The sequence below is a fragment of the Gossypium hirsutum genome, chromosome D02 (genome assembly GCF_007990345.1).
Source record: "Gossypium hirsutum isolate 1008001.06 chromosome D02, Gossypium_hirsutum_v2.1, whole genome shotgun sequence".
In the NCBI taxonomy this organism is placed as follows: domain Eukaryota; kingdom Viridiplantae; phylum Streptophyta; class Magnoliopsida; order Malvales; family Malvaceae; genus Gossypium; species Gossypium hirsutum.
The window spans coordinates 68385462-68408722 of NC_053438.1; the positions used below are offsets into that span (position 1 = coordinate 68385462).

The 23261-nt window shown below is 32.5% G+C and overlaps 4 protein-coding genes across 4 annotated transcripts; 2 read left to right on the plus strand and 2 right to left on the minus strand.

Moving 5' to 3' along the window:
- The first annotated feature begins 655 nt into the window (after window positions 1–655).
- Window positions 656–5184, plus strand: LOC107908940 (bifunctional riboflavin biosynthesis protein RIBA 1, chloroplastic). The gene is made up of 7 exons (XM_016836252.1): window positions 656–815; window positions 2165–2561; window positions 2670–2891; window positions 3285–3607; window positions 3779–3908; window positions 4148–4444; window positions 4635–5184. Exons 1-7 carry the CDS (start codon window positions 763–765, stop codon window positions 4899–4901), a joined length of 1689 nt encoding a protein of 562 aa, XP_016691741.1. The 5' UTR covers window positions 656–762; the 3' UTR covers window positions 4902–5184.
- A 948-nt stretch (window positions 5185–6132) lies between these two features.
- LOC121214584 (classical arabinogalactan protein 1) lies at window positions 6133–6498 on the plus strand. The gene has a single exon (XM_041088363.1). It carries the CDS (start codon window positions 6133–6135, stop codon window positions 6496–6498), a length of 366 nt encoding a protein of 121 aa, XP_040944297.1.
- Window positions 6499–11327: 4829 nt separating this feature from the next.
- LOC121214585 (ras-related protein Rab7-like) lies at window positions 11328–11864 on the minus strand. The gene is made up of 3 exons (XM_041088364.1): window positions 11784–11864; window positions 11565–11637; window positions 11328–11449 (listed from the first exon to the last, which is right to left on the minus strand). The coding sequence occupies exons 1-3, from the start codon at window positions 11862–11864 to the stop codon at window positions 11328–11330; spliced, it is 276 nt and encodes a 91-aa protein (XP_040944298.1).
- Window positions 11865–15169: 3305 nt separating this feature from the next.
- LOC107908938 (uncharacterized) lies at window positions 15170–18167 on the minus strand. The gene is made up of 5 exons (XM_016836248.2): window positions 17877–18167; window positions 17689–17772; window positions 16572–16654; window positions 16268–16470; window positions 15170–15368 (listed from the first exon to the last, which is right to left on the minus strand). Exons 1-5 carry the CDS (start codon window positions 18077–18079, stop codon window positions 15297–15299), a joined length of 645 nt encoding a protein of 214 aa, XP_016691737.1. The 5' UTR covers window positions 18080–18167; the 3' UTR covers window positions 15170–15296.
- Between the last annotated feature and the right edge of the window lie 5094 nt (window positions 18168–23261).

Consider the following 23261-nt stretch of genomic DNA (forward strand, 5'->3'; position numbering starts at 1 on the left):
AAAAAAAAATACTAAATTTATGGGACAAATCTCAAAACTGTATATGAACCATGGTTTAATGTCCAAATGTATACATGAACTTTGATTTTGTGTACTTTTTATACATGAAATTTTGATTTGATCCAATTATTGTAAATTATTAATACAATTATTGATATAAAGTCATTTTATATTTATATATTGCATACATAAATAATTATATTTATCAAATATAAAAATAAATTGATATATTTATTTATTTAAATGTATATGATTAGGTCAAAATTAAAGTTTTAAGTATACATTTGAACATCGTGTATAATTGCATCAAATTGAAGTTCATGTATACAATTACACATTAAATCGAAATTCATGCATAAATTTGAGATTTGTACTCTAAATTTGTGGACTAAATATTATTATTTTATTGAATGTAGACAGTATGTTGATTTATCTCTATTTTACATGAACTATTAAAATAAAAAATAAGGAAATTTAACATAAAAAAGTATTAATTATTAATTCTTTTTTAAGATTTAAAAGTTACACGAATTTGAAAAGAATTAAGCTGTCATTAGCTCACCCGCGGGTAAGGGATGAGACAACAACTAGACAACGACAATTCGCCGCTGTTTCGTGAATTACCTTCCATTTTACTTCCTTCCCATCGCACCCTCTATAAATATATACATATAAACATAAAAGTGGAGGACCAAACCTTTAAAATTACAATACCGAAATTCCTCCCATTAAATTTCTTTTAGCTTCTTCGTTTGGCTGCTAATGGCTTCTTTCAACGTATCTTCTCCTTCAACTGCAGCTCTTTCTCGTCTTCAGTAAGCTCTCTTGTCTGTTTCTTTTACGGGTTTGGCTCTAATAGTTTGTATTTAAAATTCTCACTCTTTTTTTTTTAAGTAAGTTAGGTTTCTTATGTATTCTCTTTGGCATTTCTTTTTTTTGCTCCAATATGGATTCCTTCTATTATTTGGTTTTCCTATCAAATTTTGAATCAAATGTCAACTTTTATTTTTATGGAGTAATTGTTCCGTTTCGATCTGATACAGACGCTTTGGTTAAATTGGATTTGGTCTTTCACTTTTATTTTGATTGGTCGTTGACTTTTATTTTAAACGACTCAAGGTTTCCGATGGCCGGTGATATGAAACTTTGAAGAATCTCACCCAAAAGTTAGGCGTTAGGATCAGAGAGCCTAGGTCCATATTCTTAAGGAAATTCCATACTTTATGCGAGATCCAAGTCCTATACCTTGGGATTAGGTATATTCTAGTTCATCACGCTTTGTCCTATATCTTACCATTAGGCATATTTTAGTCCGCCAAGCTTTTTTGCAGTTTTGGTGTTTACGGTGGTTGACTTTACGCTGGCTTAATCTAACCTCGACAAATGCTGTAATTCCGGTAATACCATCAGAGCGGCAGATGACACTAGTTTTATTTATTTGAACCTCGATCAGACATTGCAATGTTGAGCTCATCGCAAGTGTTGCTTATTAGCCACTGAGAGATACGGTGAATGTTTGGCGGATTGCACCTGAAAAGCTAGCTATTAGGGTAGGAGAGCCTAAGTTTGTATAAATGCACAAGGGAATCTTATACTTTCTAAAGTGCTATCCAAGTCCCATACCTCGCAACCAGAGATTGTTACCTATTAACTTAAAAATTTAGCCATTTTGTCAAAAATGTCCTGTCTTTACATAAAAATTTAGCCTTGGCTGGAAAGCAATGTGGCAATGTTATTTACGAATTCATTGAATGATAAATGCCTTTGTGTTTAGTGTTCAATAAACGGCTAGAACTAGAAAGAAATAAAAGGTACAACTTTAGTAAGCCAAACAAAAGAATAACCTATACTATTTTAAATGCTTATTTGTTTTTGCTGCTATTTCACATTTGATCAATTTGATAAGCAATCATCAGATCATTCCACTCATATCTACATACTATTTTTAAGGTAACTTTTTTGGGTATGTTTATAGGATTCTAATAATGCTGAATTTCTGCCTGAAGTTGCTAGAGTTTGTTCAAAGAAAATATTTGGGGGGATTTTGTCCGGACGCACCCCAAGTGATTGATGTTTAATGCTTTATCAATGTTGTATGCAGTCTTTACAATTATCAGTACAGTTTGATTGTTGGAAATTCTTATTGAACTATCTTTCTGCTCAGGTCATCCAAAAGTTTCAAATTCTTTAATGGATTGCACAGCACAAATCTATTCTTAACAAATGGCTGCTTACCTGATTTGGCCTTGACGCGGTTGGATAGTAGATCATCCTTTGTTATTAAAAGTGGTGGCAAAACTAGAGCTGCACTTGTATCTGGAGAAGGCAACATCCTGTCTTATTCGAATGGCAATGATGCTACAACAAATGGTACCCTCTTCCGTGATAAATCGGTAGGGATCAAAGCACAACAAGATGCAATAGCATTTGGAACTCTTGCGGCCGATACTGCTCCTACAAGTAATGGCTTTCCCATTGATAATGATGATTCTGATTTGGATCGTCCAACTGAAGGTTTTGCTTCCATCCTTGAGGCAATCGAGGACATTCGCCAGGGCAAGGTTTGTTGTTTTCTTGGATTCTTTTTGTTCCCTGAGCTGATAATACTTTTGTATTTTATTTTACTGCATATTGGTCCTTTCGTTTACTAATCTGAATTAATGTTGCAGATGGTATTGGTTGTAGATGATGAGGACAGAGAGAATGAAGGAGATCTTATAATGGCAGCTGAGTTGGCGACACCGGAAGCAATGGCCTTTATCGTGAAGCATGGAACTGGGATCGTTTGTGTGAGCATGCTAGAGGAAGATCTGGAGAGGTTGCAGCTTCCTTTGATGGTGAACCAAAGAGAGAATGAAGAGAAACTCCGCACTGCATTCACAGTTACAGTGGTATGTTATTTTGTCTTATATCCATATCCAAATACATGAGTAATTTCACTTTCTATTTGGAAAGAAGTTCCTTCAATGATACTAACTTAAAGCTTCAGGCTTAATTGTTTCTTACTGTTAATGCTTTGAAAATTATAGCCAGCTACTGGGGGCTGAATCTGAATGCTGATAATGTTACATACGTGGAAGATATTTATGATCGTGATTGCCTATAGTTTTTTTTAAGCTCATAGAACAGTTTTGTATACACCATTTTATAATACTTTAAGCAACTTATGATTGAGGACTAGTTGGTTCTAGACTTTTAGTTCCAGAAAGATGGCTTCAAGACTATATAGTTGAACAATTTCAATGGGTCTCAACTTTTCCGTTCCATGAAAATCAATTTTGCAGGATGCAAAACACGGTACTACAACTGGTGTATCAGCTCATGATAGAGCAACAACAGTATTGGCCCTTGCTTCTAGAGAATCCAAACCTGAGGACTTCAACCGCCCGGGTCACATTTTCCCACTGAAGTATAGGGAAGGTGGTGTCCTAAAAAGAGCTGGGCATACAGAAGCTTCTGTTGATCTAGCAGTGCTAGCTGGACTGGACCCTGTTGCAGTTCTCTGTGAGGTTGTAGATGATGATGGATCCATGGCTAGATTACCAAAGCTTCGCCAATTTGCTGAGCGGGAGAACTTGAAAATTATATCCATTGCTGATTTAATTAGGTAAATAAATGAGTATCATATCCAGCTCTGTGCTTTCTACTTATATCTTTCATGCAGCCTATGGTTAAGTTGCATTGGTTGAATTTGCCAAAACTATTATCAATTGTCTATTGAGTCCTTGAAGAACAATAAAGGAAAGGACTACTTCTAATGCTACTTATGATTTGACAGGTATAGGAGAAAGAGGGATAAATTAATTGAGCTTGCTGGTGCTGCACGGATTCCAACTATGTGGGGGCCATTCACCGCCCATTGTTACAGGTCGATATTGGATGGGATTGAGCATATAGCAATGGTTAAGGTGAGGACATAGTAAATTCTTATAGGAAGTTTCACTTCCACGTATTATCTGTAAATCCTGTATAAATACTTTCCTTGTGGTTAGTCAAGTCAGAAATGTTTTAATCTATTTTCATCACATTTCCTATTATATTTCCATAAGTATCATCATTCTATATATTCTTTTAGACTTTGGGTTTTCTTAGATCAAAAGCATTTATTCTGAAGAATATTGCATGATTCTTTTTTCGGTGTTAACAGGGTGAGATTGGAGATGGGCAAGATATTCTTGTGAGGGTTCACTCGGAATGCCTCACGGGAGACATATTTGGATCCGCTAGATGTGACTGTGGGAATCAGCTTGGCCTTGCAATGAAACAGATTGAGGCTGCTGGCAGGGGTGTTTTGGTATACCTTCGTGGACATGAAGGCAGGGGAATTGGTTTGGGCCACAAGCTTCGTGCATATAATCTTCAGGACGCTGGTCGTGACACAGTCGAAGCTAATGTGGAACTTGGATTGCCCGTTGATTCAAGAGAATATGGCATTGGCGCACAGGTATATATCTAATTCTAAAACGAAGAAATAATGAATGGAATTAAAAACAAAGTTCGGTAAATAATAAATCGAGAAGGATCCGAATCCTGGTTTACACCTGTGGGCTTAACCATTTGCTCTGATGGATTTTACTTATTTCTTACCTCTCAAAAATGTTTGTCAAAACATAACCTCCGACTCTTCTTTGCAGATACTGAGGGATCTTGGCGTGCGAGCGATGAAACTGATGACTAACAATCCGGCCAAGTACAGTGGACTCAAGGGTTATGGATTAACAATAGCAAGCAGGGTTCCACTACTAACTCCTATTACAAGGGAGAATAAGAGATACTTGGAAACAAAACGAGCTAAAATGGGTCACATATATGGCTTAGATTTTAACGGCAGTTTGAACAGTCTCATTATCGGCGGCAATGGTAACACGGTTGCTCCGACGGATGCTGCATCTGAATCCTAGAATCTGCTGCTGCTGCTTTGCTTTTAGATGTAGTAGGCAACTCGTTGACATGATCCATTGCTACAAATTGACATCAATACATCACATCTGTGAACTTGGTAAAAAATATGAAGATTTATGCATTCACTTTGGCATATGCTTCCATGTAGAAAATATGATTCGGTTTCCTACAAAAGGAAGAGCCATAGCCATTCATTCTTTTTCTAAATAACATCTCTCATTTGTTAGTGTTGTAATTCGAATTTTATATGAATAAAATTTAAAATGAAAAATGCTTTTAGCATGTACTTTGCTCTTATTTTCACAATGGGATTTTAATCTAGAATTTATATTTGGTGAATGTAAAAGTATTTATATACTAACAGTGAAAATTTCAAATTCAATTGAATAAATTATTAACAAATCAGAAATGTTACATTTTTAAATATTTTATTACTTAATTTATACTATTTTTAAAATTCAAGTTTTGAAATATGCCCTGAAAATATTTTAATTATTTACTTATCATTTATAATGCATCACCTAAGATATCTATTTAATAAATTAAACTCGTGTCATGAGAAAAATCAAAATTAATATATTTATAATTATTTGAATTTGAATTTGAATTTGAATTTAAAAAAAATTACATTTATTATTTATCTACATTTGCTAATTACATGGAAGATAATAATTATAACTTTAAAATTCAATTTTTCAATACAAAGAAATTACAAGTATCCAAATTTAAATCATTCGTTAAAATATTATTTCCAGGTGGTGTCATGTATATCCGTACAGTACTTGTCTTTCGCAGTTGATCAGAACCGTTAGATCTTCCAGGTTCTCGACCGTTTCCAACATGTAGACCCACTCAGCAGAAGCTTCAACGGTTCAGATTTAATCACAATGCCCCACATCAACGGTCAAGATGCAAACGACGACCGTGCTTTGTAGTCGTTACTAAAAAGCACAAAAAATCAAAGTAGTAAAGAAGCCAAAGCCAATCAGTCAAGGCCAAAGCAAAAGCAATAAAAGCATAAAAGCAAACCCTCTTACTAGAGCAAATGAAAGCCGTTTGATTTCCTAGAGATTCGTGATAGAAACTATCCAACCGTTATTATTGAATCCTGTTATCTATATAAGCCCCCCGGGGTCCCTTCCTCTTCCTCGTACGTACACTAACGCAAAAAAGAAGAAACTTAAAAATCTCCATTATTTTAAATCCCTCTTTGCATTTCTTTTAACGGCAATGGCTCTCTCTCGTTTCGTTTACTTAATCATGCTGGCATTGCTTTTTTGCTCCGTTATAGCACAATCTCCGACGCCGTCTCCTGTTTCTTCGCCGAAGAAATCTCCGTCATCTACTCCGACACCGATCTCTTCACCTCCTACAATATCTGCTCCGTCTCCGTCGGAGGTTCCGTCAGCGACTACACCGTCTCCAGCAACTGTTGAGTCACCTCCATCTCCTTCTGCTCTGTCACCGAATGCCAGTCCCACGTCAATTTCTGAACCTCCTGCCGGAGCTCCGGGACCAGCGGAGAATAGTGCCGTTAGGTTTGGTGCTGCTGGATCTGTTGCGGTTGGAGTGTTGATGGTCGCTATGGTACTGTAGGCATATCCAGATCTTCCTTCTCTCGATGATAGTATAAATAAAATTTAGCTTATGTATTCTCCTTAGTTTTATTTTGAAATTTTGTTCTTTATATAATGGTAAATTTATACAATTACCTATATTACTGCCTATGAATTATGTATTATGCTTGCGATTTCAATTACTGTATTCGTATATAATATAATAGTATTTATATTTGTGAATTAATCCTCTTATTCTATATTTAGATCTTAAGATTTTGGCATTCTTAAATGTGATCTGATTTTTTAAAAATGGTAACATTAACACTGTCCCCATCGACGGTGCCAACTCGTCATCTCCGCGAACAATTATCGGAGCGTGGGATAGGCGCTATTGTTCTCGATCAAAATGGAGGTAAAAAAAAGTCCGATGAAAAAAGTTATCAGTAGCATTTTAATATTAATTAATTTACTTACCGAAGACCATTAGGAAGTATGCTTAGTTGCGCAACAACAATGTGAGTTCTCTTTGAAATGCTCCAATATCATTTAGTCACCTTAATTTGCCATTTATTGATTTTTAATATTTTTAATAATATTTGAATATTTTTATAATTGTCTTTTAACATTTTTATATATTTTTAATAATTTTATTTTTAAAGATTTCTAACGTGGTGGTCCAGATCTAAGTCAAGTGCATCTTTTAGAAGGTTAAATTTTGTTATTAGTTACCGTACTTAGTAAAAGCAGATTTAATCACTATACTTTTAATTAGTCATTTTTAGTTCTTGTATTTTTAACATTTTAAAATTTTAATCCTTGCCAAATAATAATTTTTTAAATTTATTAAATTAAATTAAATTATTTCCAAAATCTGATGCACCATGTCATGTCACGTTAGTTAATTGATTAAAAACTGTCATTTGCGTTAAACTAAAATTTCAAGATTGAAAATTGTAGGGACTTAAAATGATTTAAGTGGAGAAAATAGACTAAATCGACAATTGAATGAATAGTATATGATTAGTAATTAAAATTAACCAAACATATTTAACTGCTATTAATGTTTGAGTCAGGAATAAAATTTTAAAATTTAAAATGCATAGGGATTAAAATTGGCTAATTCGAAAAGTACAAGGCCTCAAATTGATAAAATATGGAGTAATAGTAGAAGTTAAACTTTTTTAGAATTGTAATGATTCCACTAAATTGAGTGCATTTGACGTCGTCGTCTCCTTGACAACACTCCTCTTTTTCTTTTTAAAACTTAAAATATAATAATGTTATTTTGTTGGTGTAAAGGGTAGCAAATGAGGAAGTGGGGAGGGAACATGCATTGTATCTTCGCTTTGAATTTTGAAGTTTCCATATATCATTTCATCACATGTTTTCAACACCTGCTCAATCATTTAATTTCCACCAAAATTCCTAGAGTTTTCTAATAAATTTTAAATTCCAACATTATAAATAATAAATAATATTAAAAAAATGTATTTCATTTTAAGGGATTAATTTAATAATAGAAAAAATTATACTCAATGGCACTAAATTATTAATAAATTTACGTTTTGATTGTTTAACTTTAAAAAATTACAAAATAGTTACAGAATTATTCGAAAGTTCTCATTTAAATAATTGAGCTGTTAAGTTTTTTTTTTTAAATTCGGCTAGCGAGCTCTAAGTAACAAGTGGTATATTAGATCAGTACTCATCAACAAGTAGAAGAATATATCTTAGATCCAAGTCAATATGATAATCAATGTTAGAAATCAAAGAAGAAAACGGTTTAAATTTTGGTTCGCTGATTCATGATGTTTCATAAAAAAAACAGTTGAAGGGGAAGAAGAGTTTTCGATTAATGAAAACAATGCGAACAAAGACGGCCATGCAATAGCGATTTTAACATTTAAATGAAAACTTTTAAATAGTTTAATGATCATTTTGTAATTTTTTAAAGTTGAATGACTAAATCATAATTTAGTAAATGGATGAAGCTTAACGTTCACGCATAAAACCAAATCAAAGCCTCCACGCCTCAATGAAAATTGGATTTTCTCAGTCTTTTCCTTTGAAAATCTTCAAAAATCATGTTTTCGAAGCTTCGTCTCAAATGTTACCCCCAACTTTTCATCGTCTTCTATATAAACCTAGGGTTTTTCATCATATCATCATTGCATTTGGTCAACACTCAAACTTCTTCAACTTTCCCAACATAATTCAATCTCTTTTTTTCTCAATTTTCTATAATCATTAGTTTAATATTCCAATTAACATGATTCATTCCACCATTCGTCGCTTTTTCTTAATGATTTTCTTGGTTTCTACAATGACACAATCCCTGCTGCATCAGCACCACCTTCGTCAACCTCACTGTCGTCAACTTCTCCGGCACCAAACCTTTCGCCTGTTCCTTTGTTGTCGCTGCTTACCAACGAGAAGCCAGGTCCTGCTCTGTCGCCGATCACGACGACTCCAAGAGCAGCTGTCGTACAACGGCGCCGTTTTGAACAGAGATTTTGGATCAGGATATCCATTGTTATTGGTCTAATGACTGCCGGTTAGATGATGGTAATGTAGGGATTTTGAGTGAAAAAAAAAAAGGAAAAGGGTACATGTTAAAGTACACATATAATAGCTAGAAATTGTATATTATTTATTTCTGTAGAAAATTATAGGATTAATTTTTTATTTGATACTATGAAATTTCCTATAATGTTGAAGAAGATAAAATATGCTTAAACACAGTTGAGCTCATGTATTGTGTTTTAATTTGTGGTCCGATTGTGACTGCTCTTAATTGATCGGCTTTGAATGTTTCTGAATTTGGCATCATGGTTTGCTATTGCTTGTGGTTGAAGTCTCAATTTTAATGCTTGCCCTTCTGTTGGGTGCTAATAAAACAACTCATTCTTTTGCTCCGACGACTTCCTTCTGTGCATCTGTCTTCTAGAGATTTTGGTCCAAATTATTGTAGATTGTTGATTTGATTTCTAGGGATTAGGATGGGGTGGACGCGGTAAGTCTTATTTGAATTAGTGTTTTCTTTTCCTGTTGGTTAATTCCATTATTTTCTTTTATGGCGATGATATTAATTTTAATGAAGTAAAGGAGATTCAAAGAAGGGGACAGCAGAATTGAAATTGTGAAAGTTTTGTATCCCAATGTTGTAACTTGGAACGTTAAACGTGACCCCATGTCACGTAAAACTGGGAATTCTTCAACGAGGAGATAATGTTGTTTATCTTTGACCCCAGTTTGACTAAAGAATTTTTCTTGAAATAAGAATTAATTCTTAAAGGAAATATAGATTAATTTTACTATATTGTTCTCAATGATGAAAAATCTCGAATAATTTGTGTCACCTAAATTCCTTTTTAAAAAAAAAGTGAAAGGATGAGGAATCTGTGGGGGCGAAGGCCGAGGGTCGAATATTTGGACAATGAACTCTAGTTGATTAAGGTAGCAATTTTGAGGTATCCTTTTGTATTTATGAATACTGAATTTTCGGGGATAATCTTTAAACCCAGTAAGCAAGTGACCTGTGAAGACAATCCTGTTATTAATTATTACTATATGAACTCAAATGTTGACACGCTTCAAATTATTCAGCTCGGCTTGAGTCTTTTGGATGCTTAGAGTAATTTTTCGGACTTTGATTCTCCCTTTTGTTATGTTTGGGAATTTAATTTCAAAGGTTTCAATATCAATCGAGGCCACTATGCTAGCGCTTTGATCGAGCTGCTCAAACGTCAACAGATAGATTTTGAGAAAAATAAAGAGAAGGGGATTGATTCTAAAGATTTTGCAAAGAAGCTTTGGGATTATGGCTTGGTTTTCAACTGCTATGATCTAAAAAGTATTACTTGGATTATATTTCATGGTGCTTATGACTTCAGATTCATGCTAAAGATTCTTATTCAAAGTCCATTGCCTTTGGATCTTCACCCATTCGTGCATCAATTGGCTTATTTCTTTGGCTACAATGTTTTCGACCTTAAACACACCTTCAAGTTATTGGGGTTGCTAGGTGGTTTAGAGAAAATAGCTCAAACATTAAACGTGACTCATATTGTCGGATCAAGTCATCAAGCCGAGTCAGACAATCTACTCACGCTTCAATGTTTTATGAAGCTCAAGAGTAAGCATGTTTTTAAATCTAAATGGAGTGAGACGAATCAAATGTTGCTAACTCCCCTAGCATTATACGGACTAGTTCAAACCATAGGATGAAATATTTTACGTCTCTTTTGATTAGTGACATAAAAGCAATGTTATTGAAGATATTACATTAATATGTTTCCAAAACTACAATCTCCTACTGATTGATGATTTTTTTTAGCTGTGTTGAGTTTTTTCCCTTATGACTTGTTTGGATTTTGAAGCTTCATTATGATGGGTTTAGTGTATTTGCTTGGATATTCAAAACATGAAAAAGATGCATTACATTCATAATCATAAATTGGCAGAGTACATATCAGTGATGTTTAGGTGCTTTCCATGGTGCTGGGGTTGTTTGATTTTACAAGAATTGAACCCTCTAAACATGGGTTTTTATATAGTTAAGATATTCTTATTAAGATATTATTATGGGATATTATATTTTACGAATATCTAAATATATTATATATCTTTCCGTATATTTAGGTATATATTATTTATTATATATTATACGTAGTTACTGTTATAATGTCTATCAAGAAAATAATCCCAATTCTGGTCAATCCTCCATATTTGATTTACATTCAATAACAACCCTTTCAAGGTTTCCAATTTGAGTAATAAGATAGTGATGAAACTTTTAAAAGCAGCTGAAAGTGCAGAGGAAACAGGGGATAATCTTTGTTTGAAACGGCTGAATGTGCAGTAGAACTACTTTATGGTCATGTCTTCCTCTTCCCCACTCTTTAGAGCATCCTTCGCTATGCATTGGAAAGCTTCTTCCACATTAACTCCTTCCTTGGCAGATGTCTCGAGGCACACCATGCTGGGGCCTTTTTCTCAGATACGTAGAGAGTCAAAACAAAGTGGATAATTGTATCTTTTAGGAAGAAAGAGAATACCAAGTGACACTGTAAAGGAAGAATTGAAAAATACATACCACTCTACTGTTTCCGCCATCAACATCGATGTTGCTCCCCAAAACAACAAAGGGGAAATTCTCAGGATCCGAAGGGCTTGCCTGCAAGGTATCTCAAATTGTCATTTCTCTACCGAATAAATCCCAGAGAGTTGGTAGATGGTTTTCATCACTACTCAGAAGTTCAGAATATATACCAAAATAAGGAATTCTTCTCTCCATTGTTGTCATAAGTAGACATCATATACAAGAACACAACAATCAGCACCACGATAGAAAGCAACGCCTAGGCTCTGGAATCTTTCCTGGCCAGCTAAGTGGTCACTCATAACACAAAAAGGCTAAAAGAAACTTCGATAGTTTTAGAATGCAATGCTACAATCTGCTAGAAAATACTCAATAGTGATCCATGAGGTTGTCTAATACTAAATCACAGAAGTCTAGTCAACAAGGGGCGCAACATAATTCCCTAGTCAAATAACCACAACTCCTCGTCAATTGGTCAATGATATAACTAAAGAAAAAAGCAGCCATGGAGTTTTTAAATGAATGAAAAGGAAAAAGTTAGCATTGGCAGTTCTGAGTTAAATATCATAGAGAAATCCTGGTTAAGCACTAGTTCACCAAAGCTAGAGCTTGGTTCATCAACAAAGGAGTAGGCACTAGTCAATAGCACACCATAGTCGTTCATTGTAGATTAAGATCCCACAAAGAAACAAATACAGCAACTAAAACAATCTCATCTAAATGTTAAAAAGTAGAGATGAGTGTGAAATCTAAGCTTCAAACTGCACTTGCTTTGTCAAAAAATCAGCTCCAATCGTTGCCTTGTACTGATTGCTAAACTTCTTATTTACATATCTAAAAGGCAAACAAAACCATAACTAATAGTAACACTAATTCAAATTAACTTATAATAAAAAACACTTCATTTCTCTGCTTTCCTCAATAATTAGTAAAAAACGACTGCTGCAGGATAGTGATTCATCAAACACGTCTTCCCTACCCTGCAAGTTCAACATCATCACAATTCACAATCATTCGACAACAAACGAGACCGGTAATTCGAACAGAAGTATCCTAATTGAGTAGGGATTAAATGAAAAAGTAAAAACATAAATCTTAATTGATGTAGGATTAAATGAAAAACTAAAAACATAAATCCTATTTGACCTGAGATTAAATGAAAAACTAAAAACATAAATCCTAATTGACGTGAGATTAAATGAAAAACTAGAAACATAAATCCTAATTGAGGTAGGATTAAATGAAAAATTAAAAAGATAAATCCTAATTGAGGTGGGATTAAATGAAAAACTACAAAGATAAATCCTAATTGAGGTGGGTTTAATTGTGGGGCTTATATATAATCTTAGCTCAATTGAGTGAAATTACACATATTCAATAAACAAGCTTAAAAACACTTCTTAAAGTTCACACAAAACAATTTAAGTCGGCACTCAGTAGAGACAGTAACGAAATATTATAAAATTGAGAAAGAAGAGATTACTGTGACCAACTATGTCGATTTCTGGCAATAAGTCCATCCTTATGAGACATGTTTTTGCTGAAGATTTAGACAGTGAACTTTTGATGATTAAGGCAGCAATTTTGAGGTATCCTTTATAGATACTGAATTTCCAGGGATGATATTTAAACCCAGTAAGCAAGTGATTCGTGATGGCAATGCGGTTATCAATTATTAGTATATGAAGTCCAATGTTGACATGCTTCAAATTATTCAGCTCGGCTTGAGTATGCTTGGGGTAATTTACCGGACTTTTATTCTCCCTTTTCTTACGTTTGGGAATTTAATTTCAGAGATTTCGATATCAATCGAGACCGCTATGCTAGCGATTTGATCGAGCTGCTCAAACATTAAGGGATAAATTTTGAGAAGAATAAAGAGAAGGGGATTGATTCTAAAAATTTTGCAAAGAAGTTTTGGGATTACGGTTTGGTTTTCAACTGCTATGGTCTGAAAAGTATTACCTGGATTACTTTTCACGGCACTTATGATCTCGGATTCATGCTAAAGATTATTACTCAAACTCCACTGCCTTTGCATCTTGACTCGTTTGTGCATCAATTGGCTTATTAATTTCTTCGGCTACAACATTTTCGACCTCAAACACACCTTCAAGTTCTTGGGGCTACTAGGTGGTTTAGAGAAATAGCTCAAACATTAAACGTGGCTCGTATTACCAGATCAAGTCATCTAGTCGGGTCGGACAGTCTACTCACACTTCGATGTTTTATGAAACTTGAGTGAAAATATTTTTAAATCTAAGTGGAACGAAACGAATCAAATGCTGTTGCCTCCCCTAGCATTATACGGGCTAGTTCAAACCATGGGATAAACATCCTACTCTCTTTAGTCTCTTTTGTTTAGAGACATAAAAGCAATGTTATCAAAAATATTATTATAATGAATGAATTACATATTAGTGGTTAATAAGAAAATGATACATTACATACATAATCAGATGCAAATATGGTTACTTCTCCGTTAGGGAATTTTCTTAATAATATGTTATATAGAAATATTATATGAATTTTCCAAGATGTATTACTGTTTGAAATTATGAAATAACATAAAATGTAGTTTGTACTTTCACTTGGTCCAACTTGTGTTTGTTCATTCAGCCATCGTATAGTTGAAGGGTTTTTTTCCCATCATTCGAAGGTTAAATTTTGCTATTGTTAAAGTTGTGTGACTCAAATTTCCGTTAAAAAAAAAGTGGCAAGATAGAAAAACAACAGTTGGTGAATTTTTAAACCTATAAATAGACGTAGTCGTCTCTCCTCTTGTATCATTTTACATCACCATTACTATAAATAGAATTAAACATTACAAAACACAAATAGGATATAATCTATTTAGACTCAAATAATTCTGGATAGGACCCACACATGACGAGATTTAAGTCACAATAAATCTAGACACGGCTAGAGGTGTTCATGGCCTGGGTTGGATTCAAATCAAGCCTAAGTATGACTTTGTGTTTGCAAAAGCTCGGCCCACCCTGCAATATGATATTAAAATTTTGCCCACCCATTTTATACTCACTCATATTATTTTAAAATAAATATATTGTTTTAATTTAATATTTAACTTTTTAAATTATATTTATTAAAATTTTTAATTTTAGAGAACTTAACATATTTTTTAATGTTTACACAGTATTGTATTATTATATATTTAATTTTATGCAATATAAATTACATAATATATGAAAGTGAAATAAACTATATTACAAAAGTGTAAAATAAGCCGGACTTGTTGGATTTGGGTCTTGAATGTTGAAATCCAAACCAAACCCATCTTTTAAATATTGAAGCTCAAGCCGAACCTATTTTTCGAATCACATATTTTTATTCAAACCCTCACATATCTCAAGGCGAGCCTTTGAGTGTGGCTAGCTCATAAACAAGTTTAAACAATGCCCACACATATTTTTACACAAAGTGAAATTTAGTGTTTGATGTTAGAGGCGCAAGTAAAAGCTTTAGCCTTCAAAATAGAAAATTTGTTCTGTTCGGCACTTTAAAAATTACAAAAATTTAAGTTAATTAATTTTTTATTTGTTATAATAAATCTAATAACTTTATTCACAAAACACAATAAATTTTAAAAAAATAATTATATTCATATTTATACAATTAATACGATGACTTTTTTTAAAAAAAATTACATGAATTGTTAAAATTAATAGCAAACTTATTTTTTAGAACTTATTCAAAGAAGTTTTACCTATGAATCAATTTTTTGGGGTCCTTGCTTCTCCAACTTTGTTAACCAAATCATCCAACTCATGCTTTATTTCTTCAACCTGTATAATGTTTAACCAAAAAGTATCAATAGTTTTCGATTGAGTCTTAACTTGATTGACATGAGTATGATTGTCAATGTAGGAAGACGTGGGTTTGAGTGCGCTGAAATGCATTATCCTCCCATTTATGGATTGGAACTATAAAAAATTATTAAAAATAAATAATACTTTTTAAATAATAAATATTAACTTTCATAAAATTTGGCATTTTTTATTTTTTAAATAATTGAATAACTAAATTGATTAATTTAATAGTAAAAAAACTAATTTAATCTTGTTCCTACGATAAAAGAATCTTATACGATGTGTATATTTACACACACGTACACACTAAATTATAACACGTCCATGTTATGAGTCAAAAAAATTTATGTAACAATTATATTTACAAAAAAAATCGATAAAAAAAAACAAATGAAACTTTTGTTAGAATCGGTAAAAGTACTATGGGGCCCTTGTATTAAGAGTCAAATTACATTTTGCCTCTCTATTCAAAAAGTGGGTAAATTAGTCCTTATACATTAAATCAAAGATCAAATTGATCATTCTGTTAACATTTTTATCCATTTTTATTGTTAAAAACTGGTCTTTATATATTAAAATGAGATGCACGTGACACATCATGTGTAACATTTTGATTATTCTGTCGATTACGTAAGTTTTTAACGGTAGAAATGGATGAAATTTTTAACATAAAGGATCAATGTGTTCTTTGATCTAACGTACAAGGATGAATTTTCCACTTTTTAAGTAAAGGAAGTAAAACGCGATCTTACTTTTATTACAAGGGCCTACTTTTACGGTTAATATGGTAAAGTTGAGATGATGTAAAAGAAACGAATTTTTGATAATTTCATAATAAAATTGATGAATAATAGTGTGGATATATGGTTTATTACCTGGTGAATGAAGTGTGTAGTGGCATGAGCATCATGGGCAGTTATATCAGAAACATGTTCCACCTCCATTGCTGCAATTTTCAGCATGCTATCATCGGGAAGCTTTTCCGCCACCTCAGTTGATACTTTCTCCGCCGTCGTTGCTACCTTTTCCACCACTTCCGCCACCGTTTCCACCCCTTCCACCACCATCTCTGCTTCTCCTGAATATGCATTTCAAATTTGTAATCATTGTATTATACGTTTTCCCAAGGGTTCTTTTTCTTATTGGAACTGATAGTAATGGATTTTGACATAAATATACCTTCAAACCTCTTTAAATTGGCACATTGTACCTTCCAGAGTGGAAAAAAGAAACCTAACACAGCTCCCAAAAGGCATCTTGCCCTGCAAGAAATTGATGATCCTCAGAATTGTTTAAAACTTTGAAAAATGAAGATTAAAATTTGATTTTGATCCTTCTATTATGATCAAATTGAAACTTTAGTCCCTGTGTTTTTTATTTGACATAATTTGGTCAATACAATTTTTTAGTGGGTGAATGTACTTGTTTGGTCCCTCTATTATAGGGGCTGTATAAATTTAATCCATTTGCTATTAAATGGATCAATTTACTAATTCAATTATTTTAAAAATGTCATTTCCTGTTTAAATGAGTTAGATTTGAAAGCTTCTTATGATTTTGTGGATGAAATATTTTGTTTTGGGTTGAACTATAAATGAAATAAAAGTAATTTTCATGTCATTTTTTAAAGAAAAAAAAAGAAGTAAATGTTATCTCTTATTCAATTTGGTCTTAATTGATTCTTTCTAAGAATATATGGATTAAATTGACCCATTTATTAATAAAAGGAATAATTTGATCCGGTCCCTATAATAAAGGGACTTCTTGAGTACATTCACCATTTTTAATGTCATAAGTCGGCACAAATAACTAAAAGGTTGACATGGATTTCTTTTAGAAACACTCCTTTCAATCAAATCAACTATAATCAAATTCGAGTATTACATAGAGCAATTGGACTAATATCAAGAGCCAAATAGTTTTTTTTTTAAAGACGCATATGATGAGATTTAACCCAATACACATAATTTAACCGAAGTTATGCATGGGGCATCAATATCTCACGACCTTAGTTTTAGCCAATAATGTCAAGGCTTCGTTAGTATTATTAGTTAAAATAATTAAAAAAATTAATGCCTTTCAACACAAAATAATATTGTTAAGTTAGGGAAATTATAAAAAAAATCAAAGTCAACATTTTAACAGAAATAGTTAATGATCTAACTAAAAACACTATAAAAATATAGGGATCAAATTATAATAAATCAAAGTGTAAGAACTAAATCTCAAAATTAAGCATAATGGAGGGACCAAACCCAGAATTTGACCCAAAAACAAAACCCCAGCATGTTGATACCAGCGTGAGAAGCTGCACCATGGAAGACCTGAACCAGCACCTGGTGGGCTGTGATCATTTTCCCTCACATCCTTCATAGCGCTACTGTTAAACGCAAAGAAAAAAAAATTGTTTAAACCCAAAGCCTGAAACTGGTTAATATTAGTGTACAAAATGGAAATTCAACAAGATTATAAATATTTACTGAAATGTTAGTATCGACTTTTCTCCAGAATCCCATGTTGTTGCTAATGAATCTCAGCCCTTGGTTGTTGTTGTTGACAGCGAAACCAGGTAACTTACCCTTGTCACCTGAAGATTTTCCCAATGTTTTGTAAGGATGAAACAGTGTTTCAATGCGGTTTTGCAGCATGTAGGAAACTGACCAACCTTTGGTAAACATCTTTTTCATCACCAATTCCTTTTTTTCGTTAATCAATGGGATTTTGTTGTGAAACTGCTTTAAAAAAGGACCAAAGAGTGTTCCAGCACGCCAAGGGATGATGATGATGATGATAATGTTTATGGTTTTTCACATGTATTTCCTGATATCTCTTCCTTACAAGTTAAACCTGACTCAATACAAAGCTTAAAGGCAAACCCCTATATTGCTTCTTCAACTTTCTTACATACTGAATTGAGCAAAGCACGAAATTTCAAAACATGTTTCTTGTTCCTTGCAAGCCAAAACATTTACTGATTTTAGTATTTAGTACTGGATAATATTTATTTACTGTCGCACCATCGATGAATAATAACATGATACGTCATCTTTAAATTAAATAAAAAATATGGAGGACTTATAAATAAATAATAATAGCTTTATTTAAATTTATCAGAAAATATTAATAACCCTTGGATTTAAGATCTTGGGTTTAAAATTTTAATAAAATGTAGTGTTATTATTCATAGATGGTGCATGAATTTTATGAAGCGACAGTATATTAAATATTCTTTCTGAACTAAATAATGACATGTATTTAATGATAGTATCATTATCTGCGTATTAAATATTCATAATGGGTACTTTAGTTGTCATATTAGAATATGAATCAACAAATGTGTAACAATAGACTAAATAATTTGGTTAATGGGACTAATATAAGTTTCTTCTACAAGCAACGAATCCTTAATAAAAAAGAACAAAAAGAAAGAAGATTGCCAGCAATCCAATCAGGCCTGGCCCTCGGGTCGTATGGAGGCAGGCCGTTTAGGGCTTAAGGTTGAAAGGAGTTCAATGAATTATTTTCTAATTTTTAAAAGGCTTAAATTTCTTTGAATTTTTAAAAGTAAAAAAAAATTTACTAACTTTTAAGGGCCTCAAAATTTTTTTTTAGCTTTTAAGGGTTCAAATTTTTTTACCAACTTTTAAGGGACCTAAAAGAATTTTTCTCCAATTTTTAAGGAATCTAAAACCCCATTTTATTATTTTGCCTAGAAACCAAAAATGTCAAGAACTGACCTGAATTCAATTAGGTGGCGGGAATCCAATGCCAACATATAAAGCTTGATACGTGTTAGACATAAGGATACTTCATCATATAATGTATACTTTTAATATTTAAGGTGGATGAATTAAATTAGATAAAAATCGTAAAAGTAGAAAGACTCAAATATATATACACACACTAGTTTTTTAGATTAAATGTGCGAGTCCACCCTCTCAACTTGGTTTTTATTAGATAATGAAATATAATAACTTATAAACAAATGTTTCAAAATTTGTTCTTTTGAAATATCTCGATTTTTTCAACAATAACAAGATTTGTCTCCTTAGCCTTAATTTAGTTTTAAAACCACAATTTACTTTTGTCAAATCTTTCCAAATCAAAACATAATGGTAAAGTTAAAAATTTTAGTCAATAACATAAGAAAAGGGTTTTTTACTGGAATATATTAAAAAAATTAAATACCTAAATAGGTTGTCAGATAGATTAATTACGGAAATTGTATGTTTTTTTTAATGGCGCCTATCTGATGGGCGCCAATAAATTTTTTATATTAATTTTTTTTAGTTTAAATAAAATATTATTTTTTATTTTTATTAAAAATATTCAAATATAAATATAGGTAAAAATACGGACAACAGGTCAAAATAACGAGTAAAAAATGGGTCAACGGGTCGCACCTATCAGATATGCGCCAATGCCCATGCTGCTGCCTCTGTCCCTTCCACCAGGCTATTGTCCCTTCAATGGGAAAAAATTACAAATGGGGGACCTTATAAATATGGTCCCCCAAACCCCATGTATCAATCGGAAAAGAGAAAGAAAAGAGAGAAAGGAGAAGAAGAGAAGAAGAAGAAAGAAAGAAAGGTATTGTATTATTTTAGTAAATAATTTTGCTTATAATTTAAAGAGTTTAATTAAGATATTATGATTTTTTGTTATTAATTATTAATTATAAATTATTTATGTTTAGTGTTTATAGTTTTGGATTAGTATTTTGTATGAATGTAATTTTTTTTTGCTTTTTATAATTATTTTAAAATTAATTTGTTAGTAATTTAGGATTATGTTATAAATTTTTTTTGTTTTTTAATATTTTAAAATTAATTTATTAGTAATTTAAATTTGTAAGACTTCAATACTATATTCGAAATTTAAATTTGTTTAATCTTTTATCTTTTTATTATGAAATTATAAATTCCGCTAAGAGATTAATAACATTTGATCTATTTATAAAGAACATAAATAATAAAGATGGACGGGTATAAAAACTAGTTTTATCTATGCTAAAGATAAGTCATTGTTTAAAGTACTAAAGTGGGATTTAACTTGAAATTTTTGTTATAAATGAAACAAAGAAATTTATTAGTTCACACCTTCACAATCTCTTAATTATGAATTGCATCTCTTACTTTACAAAATTAATTTATTAGTATGTTAGAATTAAATTATAAATTGTTGTGTTTAGTTTAATATTTGGTGAGTTTAACATATAAGTTTATAAAAAAATTAAAAATCATTTCCTTAAAAGTTTAATCATAATTGACTCTTTTAATCATATAGTTGATGTTAACTCATTTATTTTTTTTATATCAACTTGGGGGGTTTTTACCCAAATATCTTTAAAAAAATTAAATACCGAAATAGGTTGTCAGATAGATTATTTACCGAAATAGTATGTTTTTTTGTAATCGTGCCTATCTGACAGGCCAATCAATTTTTTATATTAAAAAAAATTTTAGTCGCGCCTATCTGACAGACGCGAATCAATTTTTTATATTAAAAAATATTTTTTTAATCGCACCTATCTGACAGGCGCAAATCAATTTTTTATATTAAAAAATATTTTTTTTAAATAAAATATTAATTTTTATTTTTATTAAAAATATTTAAATATATATACAGGTAAAAATACAGTCAACGGGTCAAAATACGGGTAAAAAATAGGTCGCGCTTGTCAGATAGGATTAAGTTATAAATTGTTGTGTTTAGTTTAGTATTTGGTGAGTTTAACGTATATATTTATAAAAAAAATAAAAATCACTTCATTAAAAGTTTAATCATAACTGACTCTTTTAATTATATAGTTGCTGTTAACTCATTTAATTTTTATATAATGTAATTTTTATATAATATAATTGTATTTGATTTTTTATTTATTTAACAGTTTTTATTGATTTATTAAAATGCTGATTAAATTCGTATGTTTTAAAGATAGTTTATATTAATTTTAATTATATTATTATTGTAATCTGACATAAATTTTTTTATTGTAGGTAAATTATGAGAAATTATTAGATATTTATTTATTGTGTTTTGTTTTTAAAATTTGAAATAATTTATTGTGTTTTTTGAAACAAATTAAATGAATTCATTTTTTTAATTGCAGATTTGCACCAAATGGGTTCGTTGATTAATAATAATAATCACATATCAAGTACTATTAATGAGATGGCAATAAAATTTTTATTTGACACTCATGTTATTTGTTGAATTAAATTATATTGTATTAACTATTTTGCTAATTTAATAATGGGTCCGTACCGCGTATTGAGAAGCTGTGTTAATAGTGTAGGGTTTCTGCCAGATGAACGCCTAATACCCTACTTAGAGTTAGCTGGGTTCAGGTCAGCGGCATTGATCCGGACTTTTGATCTGCGATAAGACTTGATTTCAGCTTTAGTTGAGCGATGGCGTCCGGAGACCCACACATTTCATTTGCCGTGCGGAGAGTGTGCCGTCATTCTAAAGTATGTTGCACTATAGCTCGGGCTTCCCATCGACGGAAATGCGGTCACGGGCGTAAGTTCAATATCTAGGCCGGCTACCCTTTGCTATGAATTACTTGGACGCTCGCCAAGTGAGGGAAAATTTACCAATTTGAGATTTTTATGGCTAAAGGTCAATTTTGAGCATTTGTCGAGTACTGCCAATGAATGGGAGGTGATGCAGGCCGTTCTAGCTTACATTATGCACCTTATAGGGGGTGTACTCATGCTGGATGCAAACGGCGGTAAGGTCCACTTGATGTACTTACCCCTATTATCCAATTTGCATAACACCCGTTTATACAGTTGGGGGTCTGCTGTTTTAGCCATGCTGTATCACGAACTTTGTCGGACGACAGATCCTTCTATGATGGACATAGGCGGATGCCTCATATTGCTGCAGTCGTGGGCACTTTACCGGATCCCATTCTTGGCATCCATTAGTCACCAATCATATATATTTCCACTCGTTAATAGGTGATGAATTTTTACTCGTTATAATAATTAGTTGGCTTTTTTTTAGATTATATTGTTCTAACAATTTGTTTTCGTAGATGGAGTACCAATCCGGGTATCGGGAGGTCATACACGGTTCCGATATACCGTCTAATGATTGAGAATCATGCTAGAGAGTGGGTAAGTTTTTCCAATATAAACTTCATTTTATTATTTTATCTCACTCGACCCGCGTTAATATATCAATGTTATTAATTGTGCAATTCATTTGGATGTCGTATTCTGTTCCAGAAATTATGGCAGTTATCCTCTCATTTGCTCACGTCGACTCAAACCTATAGTGCATTAGCGCACCCGTTATCAATTTTCAGGTAGTGGAGTGGTATCATGGCAATCGAGTACTCCAGCAGTTCGGTTGCATACAGTATATCCCGACACTGCCAATACAATTGGGGGAGATACATGGGATGAACAAGAGGGGGATGTATAGACATGATTGGGGAGAAGTGCATGAATAATATATTACGATATGGAGCAACCGGTTGGGGAGGGTACCTCAGATGGATTGTGCTTTGGATCTGCAGCCCTCGTTAGAGTACATACAGTGGTACTGTGAGATAAGGAAACCATTTTTGTTTGGTGGGCGGTCGATGGTAGTCCCTCCGCATACGACACGAATTGGGCAACCCCTTCTAGATCCGCATCATGCACCAGACCCAGAGCCGGAGTTGGAGGTAGAGACGGAACTACACTCTAAGGATAGTTCTTATCATCCAGATTTGAGGGGTGATGACTATTTCGCGGGCTTGTCTCCACCACCGTACTCCACTCCTCTCGCCGTATCACCCAGGACTATTGTGTACCACAATACCACGAATCTGGTTTTCGACTAAAGACGCGTTAACGTTTCCATCCTCATTCA

Excerpts from the sequence above, each read along its gene's own strand:
- LOC107908940 (XM_016836252.1), top strand. The coding sequence starts at position 763 with ATGGCTTCTTTCAACGTATCTTCTCCTTCAACTGCAGCTCTTTCTCGT. Across the intron at positions 2,892-3,284 it reads CTGCATTCACAGTTACAGTG|GATGCAAAACACGGTACTAC; the intron begins GTATGTTATTTT and ends TCAATTTTGCAG. Across the intron at positions 3,608-3,778 it reads TCCATTGCTGATTTAATTAG|GTATAGGAGAAAGAGGGATA; the intron begins GTAAATAAATGA and ends ATGATTTGACAG.
- LOC121214584 (XM_041088363.1), top strand. The coding sequence starts at position 6,133 with ATGGCTCTCTCTCGTTTCGTTTACTTAATCATGCTGGCATTGCTTTTT.
- LOC121214585 (XM_041088364.1), bottom strand. The coding sequence starts at position 11,864 with ATGAGTGACCACTTAGCTGGCCAGGAAAGATTCCAGAGCCTAGGCGTT. Across the intron at positions 11,638-11,783 it reads GTGCTGATTGTTGTGTTCTT|GCAAGCCCTTCGGATCCTGA; the intron begins GTATATGATGTC and ends GATACCTTGCAG. Across the intron at positions 11,450-11,564 it reads CGATGTTGATGGCGGAAACA|GCCCCAGCATGGTGTGCCTC; the intron begins GTAGAGTGGTAT and ends TCTGAGAAAAAG.
- LOC107908938 (XM_016836248.2), bottom strand. The coding sequence starts at position 18,079 with ATGAAAAAGATGTTTACCAAAGGTTGGTCAGTTTCCTACATGCTGCAA. Across the intron at positions 16,471-16,571 it reads CAATTTAAAGAGGTTTGAAG|GAGAAGCAGAGATGGTGGTG; the intron begins GTATATTTATGT and ends ATGCATATTCAG. Across the intron at positions 15,369-16,267 it reads CTACACACTTCATTCACCAG|GTTGAAGAAATAAAGCATGA; the intron begins GTAATAAACCAT and ends AACATTATACAG.